The following is a 16,566-nucleotide window of genomic DNA, read 5'->3' on the forward strand; positions in this document are numbered from 1 at the left end:
CCCCTTTCCCTGAGTTTATAATACATTAATATTTTCTAATTTACATTTAAACACTTATCTCAACTGTGATTATATTAAAAACTCATAAGTGAAACCATATTTCAGAAAGACCTTTTCTTTCTTTCTCTTTCTTTCTTTCTTGTCTGTCTTCCTTCCTTCCTTCCTTCCTTCCTTCCTTCCTTCCTTCCTTCCTTCCTTCCTTCCTTCCTTCCTTTCTTCCTCCTTCCTTCCTCTCTTCTTCTTTCTTTCTTCTCTTCTTCTTTCTTTCTTTCTTTCTATCTCTTTCTTTCTTTCTTTCTTTCTTTCTTTCTTTTCTTCTCTTCTTTCTTTCTTCATTCCTTCCTTCCTTCCTTCCTTCCTTCCTTCTTCCTTCCTTCCTTCTTTCTCTTCTAAGACATAATTTCCATGTGTTCTTTCCTTTTCCTCCTTCACATGCCCCATCTGCCTCTCCTTGTATCTTCTCCCCCTCTTTGTTTTTCAAAAGAAATTGCATTATGGCATTTTTTATTCATTCCCAGGTAATTACCAAATATTATGTTGCTAGGATGACTTGATATTTAAAATACCAGTTCTTTAAAATTAAGAAATGGACAACTGAAACTGATAGCTTTGTGCTTTGAAGGGGGATTTTATTTCATTAGTGATCCCAGTGAGAGGGAGGAGGGAATGCTGGCATTTCACTGGTCTGGTGTTGGAAATGGGGAACCTGAGATAGACTTATTGGATCAAGTCTCTTGACTGGGGCCATCTCTTCTGACCCTACGAATCAGAGATCCTGATGCCTTCTTCTTTGTTGTGGTCCACTTGGCCTTGTGCCACACTTGCATTCTTCAAAATGTTAGTTTCTTCTGTATTTTCCTCCAAGAGTGTTTTTTGTTTTGTTTTTTTTTTTTTTTTTAATTTTTACTTTTTCTTTTGGGATGGAGTCTTGCTCTGTCGCCCAGGTTGGAGTGCAGTGGCACGATCTCGGCTTACTGCAACCTCCGCCTCCCAGGTTCAAGTGATTCTCCTGCCTCAGCCTCTCAAGTAGCTAGGATTACAAGGCACCACCACGCCTGGCTAATTTTTTTGTATTTTTTTTTTTTGTAAAGACGAGGTTTCACCATGTTGGCCAGGCTGATCTTGTGCTCCTGACCTCAAGTGATCCACTTGCCTTGGCCTCTCAAACTGCTGTAATTACAGGCGTAAGCCTCCATACCAGCCCCTCCGAGAGTCTTTTGCTTTATGGTCCTGATTCATTGGTGTCACCCATTTCAGTGACTTTTGAATGGCAATTACAACTAAACTGGTTGTATGGCCCTTGAAACAAATGGTATTGTGTAGGTTTCTCCTTTCCTGTGGTGCAGATATGACACTGACACTAAGGAAAGAAGCAAGACTGTCAAGAAGCTTGCTTTATTTATATTCAATCATTAAGAAAACCCACGGTCATCACTAGGTCTTAGCAGAAGAATGCAAATGTCCAGACAAATGGGAAAAACCACACACTCCAGCTCCAAGGAAATGCATTGCCCTCTTCAGTGAGCTCCCAGAAACTGCTCTCCAGCATCTCTCACTGTTAGTCCTCGGATGTGCAAAGGCCAACCAGGCAAGCCTCCCAGGCTGGCTGCTCCAGAATGCACATCTGTAACTCCAAGCAATTTGCCACATTCTGTTACTCCTAGCCACCCAGGCAGAGGAGGAAGGATGATTAGCACATAAAGAATTGACTGGTTCTGTCATGAAAGAGCCCATGGCACTCCCAGATTAGTTGTCCGAATGAGGGTGAGACAGTGTGGCAAGTTCACCTCTAAGAAACAGTTTATCTGAAATAAGTTCTCAGCTTTCTCTGTGTGCTTTGAGTTAAATTCCTCACAGCTTGAGGGATTTATATGAACTTATTTTTTCCCAATAGTTCATACTTTAAGCAAATAGAACTATCTTATCTCTCACGATCTTATCCATTGAAAATCCTACAAGCTTGGAAGCATTTGGAAACATTTAAACTATGGCATATTAACGTTTTGCCAGTAGAAATATGATTTAGGAAGAAATATTACCACCTTTGTGATTTAACCTGTGATTTCTAAGTTTTGGGGAATACCAGCATTTTATTTCTAGCTCAATTTTTGTTTTGACATGTGCATGCCTCCTCCTGTCTTCCCCCAAGTGCTTGCAAGAATACAACACAATTTTTTTAAAAAAAACTAAAATAAATTTAATTGTGTATGTTTTAAATTGTTGTATTTCAGTGACATAGAAGAGTGTCAGACTAGGCCGAGTGTAGTGGCTCACACCTGTAATTCCAGCACTCTGGGAGGCTGAGGCAGGCAAATTACCTGAAGTCAGGAGTTTGAGACCACCCTTTCCAACATAATGAAACCCTGTCTCTACTAAAACAACAACAACAACAACAACAACAACAACAAAATTAGCTGGGCGTGGTGGCGCATGTCTGTAGTCCCAGCTACCCTGGAGCCTGAGGCAGGCGAACCCAGGAGGCGGAAGTTGCAGTGAGCTCAGAAAAAAAAAAAAAGAGAAGAGTGTCAGATTAGAATTCAGTACACACAATGCTCCTCCTTTCTCCTTGACTTAGAGAACTTCACTCTACCCCTCTTGGCTTCAGATTCCCTAAGTACTAAATTGGCCTCAGGTTGTCTTGCCCTCAATGAGATAATATATGTGTCGGTCATTGGAAAGTTATAAAGATTCTGTAGAAACAAATGTAAACTTTTAGCACATTTATTTAATTATCTTTTAAAAACATACAGTGTCCTAGAATTTATAATTTCATGATATTTCAGTATTTATTTCCAAACGTCTCTCGTCACGGAGTATAAAAGCTTAACTTATCCAAAGCACCAAGTTGTTTGACAATTTTAATCACCAGTGTTAGATGAGTTTGGGATATATGTTTAATTTGATTTTATAAATTTCAACGATTTGAATCTGATTACTAGTGCTCAGTGAAGTGCTAGTAAAGACACAGATGATGGAGAATTCACTAATTACATACTAATAGGTTAAGAAAGACTTAATCTAAAGTCTGGATATAAAGGTTAATGGTCTGTCCTCTACCTAAAAAATATTTTTAAGTCCATGTTTTAGATCCTCACACACATTTGTAGAATATAGAATTTGTGACTTCTTTCCTTAATCTAATTATAAGACTATATTTATAACATTAATAACAGAAAATGTTATACAATTTGTTTAGCATTCTGTTCCAAGATTTAGTTAGTTACTCTAGCTGCTCATTTGTTAACATGAATTAAGATCCATGTGAGATCATGCCCTTTGCAGGGACATGGATGGAACTGGAAGCCATTATCCTCAGCAAACTAACGCAGGAACAGAAAACCAAACATGGCATGTTCTCACTTATGAGAGCTGAACAATGAGAACACATGGACACAGGGAGGGGAATAACACACACTGGGACCTGTTGTGGTGGTGGAGGGAGGGCAAGTATCAGGATAAATAGCGAATGCCTGCGGGGTTTAATACCTAGGTGATGGGCTGATAGGTGCAGCAAACCACCATGGCACATGTTTACCTATGTAACAAACCTGCACGTCCTGCACATGTATCCCATAACTTAAAATAAAATATATTCAAAAACTTGAAAGATTTATTGTTGTTTTATAAAATTTCTTATCTTTTTCAAAGAGTAAGAAGTTGGCAAACTAACAATCCCACAAGTATCAACTGAAAAGGTGAGAGAATAGCAAATACTTGATGTTGCTCTCAGATCTCACTCTCCATGATTCTTTCATTCTTTTTCTCTCCTTCTCTTGACCTTTTCAACCCTCTTCCTCTTTACCTCTAGGGAGAAGCCTCCAGTGGAGCAGGATACTCACTGAAAAACTACATGGAAGAAGTGAGTTTAAAGATTGCTTTATAATGTAGTCTGAAATCAGTCTATGATACAGGATGAAGCACTCACTTGGGCTTTCTCCATCTGCCTGTAGGGTTTCTAGTCTGTATGTGTTCAATGGTCATGTCCACAAAAAACAGAAAACAAATAATATGTTAGCAAAACGGTTTTTGGTTCTCATTGGAAGAAAGATACTGTATATCAGTTCAGTGACCCTGAACATGAAAGTAAAACTGCATAAACCATGGTACTAATATATATTTAGATACACAAACATTTGTTGATGTTCAAATAAATGAGAATCACGTAGTTTACACTAGAATGTACACAAAAAAAGACACAACCATTGTTCTTATTGAAAAAACAACCTATACTAGGTCTGGATCCATTCATGGGACAAATGGTCATTGGGGATGATATTCACACATGCCATTATGCAAAGGGCTATCCCAACAATTAAATATATGGTAGATTTCACTTGGAAACTTTTTAAACTTCTGGGTTTATTATTTTTGGAGATATCCAAGGGTCATCTGTGTCATGGAACTTTGGACTGATGGGAAACTATTTCGGAACTCTCAGAGAAACCAGTGGGCAGAGCCCATAAAACTTGGCCTGAAGCCAGACCGACGTGGCCACTAAATTAGCTATCTAAATCCGCTACATGTGGAGGGAACTGGGAAACAGTTTGGTGATGCTAAGAATCGCCTAAAAGGATTCTGTGGTTGCCCAAGCTCTTGGTTCAGCATTCCCCACTTAACAGTGGATCTGTGGGTGATGGGCCACCTTCACAAGAGGGATGGCTGATGCCTCTTGTAATATGTTCTGTCTAGGTCTAACCTCGTGTTCCCACCTGGAGAGCACTGAGGTGCTGGGCCAAGACATGGGCTGCCTACTGATGATAGAACTTAAGAATAAGTATTCTTCTAATTTTGTAGTTCTCGTCCAAGAAAAACAGGCTTATTTTCTTCATAATTACCAATGTGCAATGTAAATGTCCACGTTGTACACAAGTGTAAATGCTCAATGTGGCAAGAAGTTTGAGAATTTGTGCCTTTTCACTTAAAGTACTTAAAGGCTATTGTTCCTCAGACTGTGGTCCTCTGACTAGAACAATGCCATCATCAGGGGGCTTGTAAGAAATACAAAATCTTGGGGCTCAGCCCAGACCCAAATAATCAAAATCAACATCCTAACATGATCTCCATTTGATTCGAAAGCATCCTAAGTGCCAAGAAGCTCTGCCGTAAAGTGTCTTTTCCAACGTTCTTTCTAGGGAGTAACTGTGTGCATCATGAAAACTCCCAATTTTGTTTAAAAATCTCTAATTTCATATAAAATAGTTAAAGAGAAAACCTTTATTTCTAAATTTATATCTTGCTTACTCATCTACTCTCAATAATAATTTTTTGTCTGAAATAAAATACATAAAATCTCTCCAGTTTTTGAGATTCATTACTGGCTTTCAGTTTGAATTTTGCAAAACATATGAACTGCCTTTCGTAGGGGTTCAGTATTACTCAGTATTTTCATTTATTATTGACTTATACTGAGATTTTAGCTCTCTCTTAAGCCAACAGATGACCATTCTTTACAGTAAAACTAAGACCTTAATTAGTAAACTATTAACTTACTACTAGTTGGCTTTTCTCACAGACAATCCATTTATGTATTAGAAAATATATATGTACTTAAACTCTTCTCCATGGAGAACATGTTTAGAATGTGAGCCATAACATGATAGTCTTTTGTCTTTTCTCACTCAGGCTTTTATTTCACTTTTTCTTTTTTCTTCATGTTAGTAGAAACGGTAAACAATAAAAAACAGTATTTATAAATGTTAGAAGCATTGAGGCTAAAACTGAACTAGCAAACATTTGCTTTTATTTAGTACACAATGAAACTCAAATAAACCATAGTGTTTACATTTTTAATATAGTTAACATTTCTTACTAAAGTTTGAACAACTCTTTGCAGATCAAACTCTCTTTTTTTTCATCTAGTTTTATAATGAGACAGAATCATAACCACATGAAATTAGAATTTAGAAATTAGAAACCACAATTTTGTTTAGATCTGAATCAAAACTACAGAGATGATATGATCTTCTCTAAAAGTAAAGCTAAAATGGAGCTTTTATTCAACATCTTCTATTTTTAATGTATTATTTGACTAAGATTTGTGGTTTTGACCAAATAAAAAATGAAATATTTTATAATTGCCTACATTTCTTTGTCCTCAAAATAGCTCAGATAGTTAAATTTTTAAAAATATTACATGCTTTTTACATCTAAAACACTTGATAACTCAATGTAGGAATAATTTTACATCATAGAAATCTTAGTTTTTGGATTACATTAGCGTTCATTTAAAAAGTGTATAATTTAAAATAACTTATCAAATTCAATCAGTTCCAAATCTATATTGTCACAATTTTTGTAGAGAAGTTAATCCATTTAAAATATCACATTACCAGGACCAAGCTGGTGGCTCATGCCTATAATCCTAGAACTTTGGGAGACTGAGGCAGGAGGATTGCTAGAGGCCGGGAATTCAAAACCAGCCTGGGCAACATAGTGAGATCCTGATTCTACAAAAAATAAAAAAAATTAACCAGGCATAGTGGCACACACCTATAGTCTCAGCTCTTCAGGAGACTGAGGCAGGAGGATTGCTTGAGCCCAGGCGTTTGAGTCTGCATTGAGCTGTGATCTCACCACTGCACTGCAGCGTGGGTGACAGTGTAAGATCTTGTCTCTGAAACACACACACACACCCCAGATGAATAATTGGGAAGCAGCGTAGTATACTGGTTAAAAATCCCTTAATCATTAGTGAAATGTAGTAATTTAAATATATATGCATCAGGTAAGTATTGTCAATTTAAATGATTAAGAAGTCACAAAGAACTAGACTGAAGTCAGTGATTTCATTTGAGATTCCTTACACCCTTAGGAAGTTAGTTGGTGAGGGCCAGAGGCAATATGCATGGGAGTGCGAACTTACTGGCAGTGTGGCAGCTTCACAGTCTCTCAGGACGTCAAACAGAATTAAAAGCACCAGACAGGTCTTTTCAAAGCCTGTTGAGGTTGGCTTTCCCAGATGTGCCATCTGAACCAGAAAGGGGATCAATTCTGTGCATCACAATATCGTGGAATCACTTTGGATGCCAGTTTTGGCCTGCTTGTCTTGTTTCTCATGTGTAGTATTCTGCTATCTATGGCGTAAAGAAGTTTCAATTCTACTTCTGATGGAGAGTGTATGACATTATTCCCCGTAATCAATAAGAGAAAAATTACTTTTTATCATTCATGAAGGTTTACATTTTTAAATTTTAAATAATTATTATTAATTATCATAGTTTTATTTTACTTAGAAAACTGGGAAATGAAGATCTTTTTTCAAGAAAATCCTATTTTGCCACTAACATTCATTAAGAATAGAGACATGCTAAATCATAATTTTTTAAGAAGTTGTAACATGGCACTCAGACAGATATAAAATGGATAAATGCGAAAGATTTATTTAACTGATAAATTAATGAGGGAACAAATAAAGCATTCCAATGAGTTCAAAGAAGAATTAAACCCTCACTTACATAGTCATAAAGGAATGCTGAAATGACATTATAAATAGTTGTAAAAATTGGCAAATTTAATCACTATCCGTAGGACAAAAACCTATTGCATTCCCATGGACACGATTTGCACTTATATGGACAAGAAGCACTTACACTGCTACCATTTTCTACAAATTCCATAGCTGTAAAATAGCTAAAGTCAATGAAAATTCCAGAGCTTCTGTAAAATCAGATAACTGGAAGGGCATGCTTGAAAAATGACTTGTTTTTCATTGATAAACCCAATCATCTTTTGTTTTTTTTTCCTAAATCTTTTACAAATTCATACTACAACTTCCTTGGAAAGAAAAGCCACCAAGTGGAACGAGTTGGAAAAGAAGATGAAGTACAATCCCAATATATAGTGTAGGAGAGGAAAATAGTCAAATAAATGTATTTAGGTATTTTGCATTTACTTTGTAATGTTTTTCACAACCAATCGTATTTTCATAACTTCGTTATTACTCTCTCTCTTTTATTTTCCCAAATTCTATTAATTTATACTAATAGTTCCTAATCTTAAGTAACTTTTACAATTCCCAAAATAAATAGGCTTCATAAGTATAATTCACTTACAAATCTCCCAGCTCATGCCTGTAATCCCAGCACTTTGGGAGGCCAAGGTGGGCAGATTGCAGTCCAGGAGTTAGAGACCAGACTGGGCAATATGGTGAAACCCCATCTCTAAACACACACACACACACACACCATGGATAATATGAACCATTTCATTAACAAATGCAAAAAGAAAGTTATTTACGAACTTTACAAATTTAGCTTGTACATTATATAAAGGGAATTTCATTTTAATGGAAGTGATTTTTAATGGAAGGATTAATTCTTTGGCAGTGGAAGCAGTCCATTACATGTATCCAGAGCGGAGTGTGACTTTGTTTTATATGTACTGTGCTTCGGGGAACCTTATTTTATAGGGATTCCATGGTTACAGAAGTAAAGTTAAAGTGATTAAACCGTTTTGAAAGATGGAAACTGATGTTTTCTGCATTAGTGACATATTAATACCAAATGAAAATAAATACTTAGTTGATTCAGAATTAAAGTAGCCAATGGTAGAAGTTTGAGCAAAGAAGTAAAGAAGTAATTTTTTTACACTGAACTTTCAGGGCCACATATGATAAATCACTGATTGGTTGCATTTAGAGAATCTAAAAACAAGCTCTTCATGTGGGTCAACAATGCTGTTGAAGTCTGTAAAGCACTTATTCTATTAGCAGATAGAATAATATATTGATTCAGAACTAGCAACCATTTTCAATGTGATAAATATCACTATTTCCACCACTCCTAATCCCTGTACATTTGCTATCATTATGGTGAAAGTGTTTTAGAAAAAGAACGAATAGCATTTCTTCTAAAAGTAACACAAAAAAGTTGCTCTTGGGAATATAAAAAAGTTTGTACTACACTCAGATACAGTTTAATATTCTTATGGAAAATGTATATTTGAATAAGTTGGCAAAGAGGGACGCGTCAGCTTTTGTATTTTAAAATGTTCAAGATTTTAGCTCCTTGACCCCATCAAAAAGAATTATATGTAGCCTTATGGGCTGAGCTTTAGGCATACATAGTGCTGCCTGTTGGCACTGATAAAGTGAACAGGTGCATTATATGACTAGCTCTATTCCAGGGGAAACCAAAGTAAAACATTTAAGTCATCCATTAACAGTAATATTTGTACTATCTTTATGATTCCAATAATTCAACATTTTAAAGTTCTTCCCAAACTACATATTTTACCAAGTTCCATTTGTACTTTATGCAATTTGCATTAAATAGAGAACAGTTGAATGCTGCTTATCTGTTCAGGAATAAAGCCATTAAAACCGAAAACCAATCTGTAGTATTGCTTAATATTCTGAACTACTGTGGGAAAATAATAACACAATTGATTTATTACTCATATCTTTTTCGTGAAAACAAATTTCAGTATTTCAATCCAAAAGCTAAATAACCAAAATATTTTAAATTAAAAACACTTTTTCATGATCACTTTAAATTTTTCTGTTTTAAAGGAATTACTTCAGCAATTTCATTTTCCCTTATGTATCCAAAATGTGTATTTTTCATATCTTCTTTGAACATCAGAGACTGTGTTCCATTTTTTAAAAACTGCAGCTGTGTGATTTCCCTCTCTGTTAAATAAACATTTCTGAAATTTTACTTCTGTTATCTTCTACACAGCTATGGAATTTTAAATCCACAATTTTTTACACTTATGCTATTTTTTTGGTATAGCTCAGCAAGACCAAATTTAGTAATTAATAAATTTTTTAAAAAACAAGTTAAGTCCTTACAATCAACACTAAATGGTATATTCCAAGATTGAGTATCTTTTTTTTTTTTTTTTTTTTTTTTTTTTTGCTGTTTTTTCCTGCAATAGCCTGTCTAGTGCCTCTCACCTTCTGCTATCTAAAGCAATCCAGACCTAGATAGATACTACTTAGGAAGTACAAGAGATCATCTAATCTGGTAACTATCACATTCTATCCCAAAAGAGAATTTTACATGCCTTGGATTCATCAGGATAAAATGCTGTGCCTTCTGACCCCTGGGACAATGAGTTTCCACTGTGGAGCCTATCTCTCATATGATAGGAATTTAAGTTTTAATCCAATTAACAGACCATTTTTAAGAGCTGCTTATGCTAAAAACCTTGTGCTTTTATTTTTAAAATGAAAATCACTTTTGAGGCTGGGCATGGTGGCTCACGCCTGTAATCCCAGCACCTTGGGAGGCAGAGGTGGGAGGATGGCTTAAGCCCAGGAGTTGAAGACCAGTCTGGGCAACCGAGAGAGACCCTGTCTCTATAAGGAGTTAAAGAAAAAAAAAGAAAAAGTTATTGAGGCATAGTGGCACGTGCCTGTAGTTCCAGCTACTCCTGAGGCTGAGAGGGGAGAATGGCTTGAGTCCAGGACATCTGAGGCTGCAGTGTGCCATGTTTGTGTCACTGCACTACAGCCTGGGCAATAGAGAACACGTCTTTAAAAAAAAAAAAGAAAGAAAGAAAAAAAGAAAATTATTTTGAAATTTGGTTTTGCTTTCTTTTGTAAAAGGAAAATTTGGGGGCCCCAAAATTACTAACCTAAAGGGAAAACTCAAGCTGGGAATGGCTCAAGGCAAACCTGCCTCCCACTCTGTTCAAAACTATCCCGCTGCTCATTGAAATAGAAGCATATCTGATGGCCTCCTTCGGAACACCTTATCAGAAACTCAAAAGAATGCAACCTTTTTATCTCTTACCTACCTGAGACCCGGAAACCCCTCCCTGCTTCAAGCTGGGGCTGTCTCTACTTTTCTGGATGGAACCAATGTACTTCTTACATATACTGATTGATGTATCATGTCTCCCTAAAATGTAGAAAACCAAGCTGTTCCCCGACCACCGCGGGCACATGTCACCAGGACTTCCTGAGGCTGTCACAGGCGTACATCCTCAACCTTGGCAAAATAAACTTTCTAAATTAACCAAAACCATTTCAGATATTTAGGGTTCACACTTTCAATTTTAAAAATAAACATTTTTAGGACAGTTTTTGATGTACAGAATTATTAGATAGATAATACAGAGAGTTGCTATGGCTCTTCCTCAGTTTTAACTATTACTGGTACTTTGTTAGTATGGGGCACTGGTGACAGTTAACAGGCCAGTATTGATACATTATTAGTAACCATATCTGTACTGTGTGCAGCTCTTCACCAGTTTTTCCTGTCATTTTCTCTTCCATGATCGCATCCAGGATCCACATTACATTTACTCATTGTGTCTCCTTAGGCTTTTCTTGGCTGTGACCCTTTCTCACAACCAAGCTTTCCCTGTGTTTAAAGATCACAGTGGCTTTCAGGAGTGCAGCTCGGATATTTTGCAGATTGTTCCTCCGTTGATATTTGTGTGATATTTTCATCATAATTAGATTGGGTTAATGTGTTTTTAGGAGGAAGACCACGGAGGTAAAATTTAATTTTCATCGTATCCTGTCAAGGGTACATCCTATCAATATGCCGTATTACTGTTTATGTTGACCTTGGTCACCTGACTGGAGATAAGGTTTGTCAGGTTTCTTCACTGTAAAGTTACTTATATCCTTTCCCTATCCCTGCTGAGCTGTTTGAAAGAAAGTCACTAAACACAGCCCACACTTAAAAAGTGGGAAGTTTTTCTCCACATCCTTAAGGGTGGAGAATCTACATAAATTATTTGAAATGCTCCTGTCTACATATTTGCCTATTCTCATCCATTCATGTATTTATTTGAACATTTATTTTTATCTGCATGGAATTACAGATATTTATTGCATATTTTGGATAATGACCCAATACTGGCTTATTTATTTTGTTACTCAAATTGTTCTAGCTTTGGCTACTGACAGCTTTTTCAGTTAGTCCCTTATCTTTTTTACTTACACACTTCCATAATTTTGTGTGTGTGTGTGTGTGTGTGTGTGTGTGTTTGAGTACTTTATTGCTTTTTTTTTTCTTGAGCTACCAGATGTTCCACCTTATCTTGTACATTTCCTCCCTCAGTCCTAGGGGGTCCAATCATTTATCCAGAAATCCCGGTTCTTTCACTGGAGAATGATTTTTGAAACCAAGATTGGGGTGGTAGGTGTGTTAATTGCTACTGAGTGTCATTGCTTCTAAGTCTTCTCAGCTGCCAGAGTAGAGAAACATATGCATATACATGAATATGGGCCATGCATGGTTGCTCACACCTGTAATCTCAGCTACTTGGGAGACTGAGGCAGGAGGATCACTTGGGCCCTGGAGGTTGAGGTGTGTCATCATCTCACCACTACACTCCAGCCCAGGCAACAAAGTGAGACTCTGTCTCAGAAATAAATAAATAAATAAATAAATAAATAAATAAATAGAAATATATATCAACATTTATATGTGTAGCCATCTGTATATATAGTAAGGTAAACATGAATTCATACTGACGTCTTCAACCCTAATACATTATGCATGGATCATTCTAGCCTCTTTCCCTGCTTATCTGTAAATTGCCACACCAGCAGTGAGAAATCTGGCTCCCATCATCCATTTACTTTACTGTTCATTTCCAGAGTACATATATAGTTGTTTCAGAATTGTTAACCTGTACGCCCATGGAAAGCAGGTTTATCAGCTAGAGTACAGTGCATATGTATAGTTCCTTTAGCCTTTGGTCTTACAAACTCCACTCATTTTCAAAGTTAGTTAGGTTAGCACCTTATTTCCTCCCCCTTCGGTGAGGTTGTTTCATACATCTGTAACACATTTATGTTCTTTCTTTCTTGGTATATTGTGTTTCATTCTGGGATTCCTCAACTTACTAATTTATTTTTTTCATTTGCCCACATTAAAGTTTATGCTGTGCTATAAAATTCTATGGGTTTGACAAATGCTTAATGTCTTGCATTTGCCATGATAATATCACACAGAATAGCTTTACTGCCCTGAAATATATCCTGTGCATCACACAACCAACCCACCACTCCACTTCCAAACTTCTGGAAAATTGTGCTGTTTTGAAACTCTAGATACTCTAGATTGGGGCTGAACGTCTCTAAAATTTGATATCAAAATGAAAGGCATGGCAGATAGAATATTTATCTCATAAATGAACTGTTTTAAACAAAGTGGGCATTTAATGACTGGTGGTGTCATGTTTCTTAAATATCAAGTGTTGTGGAACTTTATTTTTACCTTGTTAGCATTTGTCTGAATAAAAATAAAGCACAACATCTCATACTGGAGAAAAATATAATTGAAAGAGGGTAGAGATGATGAGTGAATTTGAGCGATAAAGAGTGAACTGACAGATCATATTGATTTTATGTTTTTCATATTCAAAATATGTTTGAAAACATATTCTTGAGTCATGGCTCACTAAATTTAAAGTTGTTATTTTGTTATAGAGGAGAACCATCTTTCCCCTCTCCTTCATTTTTATCCTTCATCCTCTGCTTTCTTTTCTTCCTTACTTCCTCCTATTTGAATGTTTACCCAGTAAGTCCCTATTTTGTGCAAAGGATATAATAGATGCTGGGAATACATAGGTGAAAAAATGTATTTATGACCTCAAGGACCTTTCTTATTCTTTTTGAGGAAGGAAGAGATGCAGGTATAAGTTTTACATGGTATTATTCTATTGGTATAATAGGCACATAGAGGAATAGAGTAGTAACTCTGCCTTGCAGGATCAGGGAAGACTCCCAGTAGAAGTGACCCTTGAGCTTTGGAGGAGGACTGTTAATATTTAAGACAGATAAGGAAATGCATTGTAGAGCTACCAGTTAATTATAGCTGGAGTGGTCAAGGTGGGCCTGAGAGAGTAGTGTGATAGAACATGTTAGACAAGTATGGATCATGCAGGGCTTTGAGTTTAAATCTTACCCAGGGAATAATGATAGAGACACTGAAAAATTATAAGCAAGGTAGTGATTACATCATATGGCATCTTAAAAAGCGTGCTCTGGCAGGTGACTGGTGGGAGAATTAGACAGGATATGATACATGATCCTGGAAAGTTTCCCAGATGGCTATTACTACAGTCAGGGTGGGAGATAATGAGGATCTGCTTTAGTTCAATGACAGAACGGAAGGAGCAGCAAGGAAGTATATGAGAAATATGTTAACAAACTTTAGAAAGTGAGAAGAGGAAGGAGGCAGTGAAGTAATACTAGAAGAGTAAAATTGAAGATGTTCTCTAAATCCCATTCATCTTCATTCTCATTAAAGGGAACTTGAAACCTTGATGGTAAAGAGGCATGTTTTATGCAATTTTATATTGAATATTTCATAATTATGTTTCCAAGAATGAATGTCAACATTTCCATAAAAACATTAATTCATGAGGAATACAGTTCAGATATTTATTTACTCTAAATGTTATTAAAAGAATGTAAAAAATGAGTTGAGTTTGTAGTTCATCTATGACATGAAAATGAAGTTAAACTTACAGCTTTCCTTTTTTTAATGAGGAAATTATTCTGATAGTTTTTGAAGATGCAGTTCATAAAGATAGAAGTAATCACCCACATTAATGTTCATGATATCAAAACAGAGGTTAATCTAAAATAAATTTGTTCTTTGGCAGGATGAATCCTTAAAGCAACTGCAGGTAGTTCATCAACCATGGATCTTGCCAAGTGACACAGAAAGTGAAGGAGTGGAAGCAGAACAAGAGAAACGTGAGTAGACACTATTGTTTATTGACAAATTTCTTTTACCAGAAGGAAATCCATAATAAAGATATTTCACTTTCATAGCAATAAACTACTTCTATTAAAAAAAAAAAATCCCAGATTCTATTAGAAAGAACAGGTAAAGACAAGCTATCCTTCAGGTCTACGTCTTCATTCAGTAACATCTTAATCATGGTACAGAGACTCATAAACCAACTTTCTGGGAAAAAAAAGTAATTATTCTTCCTGAAGACCAACATAGACTGTCTAGTTGGAATATGAATCTTCTATGAATAGTCTACAATTATATCAGTGATAATTTATAATTATTTTCAAAATTTCAAAGTATGTCAGGATCAGCTGATTATTACATATGAAATTGTACTCATTAGTTAAATGAAGATATTTACATATGTAAACACTGTTCTAAGTTCACAACTAGTTAATATTGTAAGATAACTGAAGACAAATAGACTAATGGCTCTTGGTTTAGGTCACCTATTCTAATAATAATGAGGAATGAATTATTCTACTAATGCCATGACTCAGTGCATGCTCTCCAGGGTTTATTGAAATTGTAAGACATATGGGCCCAGAAATCTAATTGAGAAGTTAGTATCAAATTTTATTTATTTATTTTTCTAGTGGTAGCCCTCTGAGAGAAATAACAATTGCATGTGATAATGTAGCCCTCATGATAATTGGTGCGATGTGATGAATAAATAATTCTTCTAAGCCATAACCATGAGAAATACTTATATGTTACATAGGTAGCATTATAATCCTGCATCTGGGGAATCCAGGAAATTACACTTCCAGGTTAAAAGCCATTTTAAAATATTCTTATCCCACTTCACCATACTGCGGGCTTATGTGGTCAGAGGGAGCACAGGCCTGAGAGTGAGTGCTCAGGTTAGAGGAGGAGGATGGAGGCCAAGTTTCACTCAGCTGTCACATCCAGAAATAGAGTAAAAACCACAGTGGTACTTTATAGATTCTATTCAGGGAAAACAGCACCCATCTTCTATAGAAAACAACTGATAGACTGGGTGCAGTGGCTCACCCCTGTAATCCCAGTACTTCAGGAGGCCAAGGTGGGCAGATCACCAGGTCAAGAGATTGAGACCATCCTGGCCAACATGGTGAAACCCCACCACTACTAAAAATACAAAAATTAGCTGGCCATGGTGGTGCTCTCCTGTAGTCCCAGCTACTAGGGAGGCTGAGGCAGGAGAATTGCTTGAACCTGGGAGGTAGAGGTTGCAGTGAGCCGAGATCATGCCAAGGAACTCCAGCCTGGCAACAGAGCAAGACTCCTTCTTAAAAAAATGAAAATAACCCATAAAGACGCAGAAAGTAGAATGTACTTTAAGCAAGTACAAAAGAAAGAGTATTTTGGAAGTCCCTTAATGCAGGAACTCCTAAGTAAAATAGTCTAGAAAATATAATAGTGTGGGATACAGAGAAAAGAATCCCCAAATCTGAAAGTATTAATAGTGGCCCAAAAGTTTTATGAAAAAATGAACACACACTCACATCCCTTCATCTTCCTACATATTTAAATATACATAAGCTCTCATTCTAGACTTTGGCTGTAGTGATTTTTCACCAAATTCTTTTGAGGCCTTCGAAAATTTCGTGTTTAAAAAACCTTCAAGCACCGAGTGTGTGTATTGTATAAACACAATATAGGAAAGTGTGCTAGTTTTACCGTTAGATCCTACAAGAGGTGCCCAAAATGGGCAAAACTGGTAAACAACATCCTATAGAATGAGGAGCATGTTAATTATATGAGTGTGCTGTATTGTATAATGAACTAAAACTTAGACAAGAAAAGAATCCATCAAAATAGTATATTATATCCAATTTCAAATTTAGACTTTTTTCTTTCTTTAAATCCATAT

The 16,566-nt window shown here is 36.2% G+C and overlaps 1 protein-coding gene across 3 annotated transcripts in view; it reads left to right on the forward strand.

The window, feature by feature from the left end:
• Positions 1–16,566, forward strand: part of C8H8orf34 (chromosome 8 C8orf34 homolog) — a 480,957-nt gene that overhangs the window by 434,090 nt on the left and 30,301 nt on the right. For 2 of the 3 annotated variants that reach the window (XM_008000806.3, XM_008000808.3), the window contains exons 11-12: positions 3,809–3,859; positions 14,575–14,668. In XM_008000806.3, coding sequence (XP_007998997.2) covers positions 3,809–3,859; positions 14,575–14,668 — 145 coding nt within the window. The remainder of the gene's footprint in view (positions 1–3,808; positions 3,860–14,574; positions 14,669–16,566) is intronic. The other variant, XM_038000419.2, reaches the window with a different exon arrangement.

Source organism: Chlorocebus sabaeus, chromosome 8, assembly GCF_047675955.1.
Source record: "Chlorocebus sabaeus isolate Y175 chromosome 8, mChlSab1.0.hap1, whole genome shotgun sequence".
NCBI classification, from domain to species: domain Eukaryota; kingdom Metazoa; phylum Chordata; class Mammalia; order Primates; family Cercopithecidae; genus Chlorocebus; species Chlorocebus sabaeus.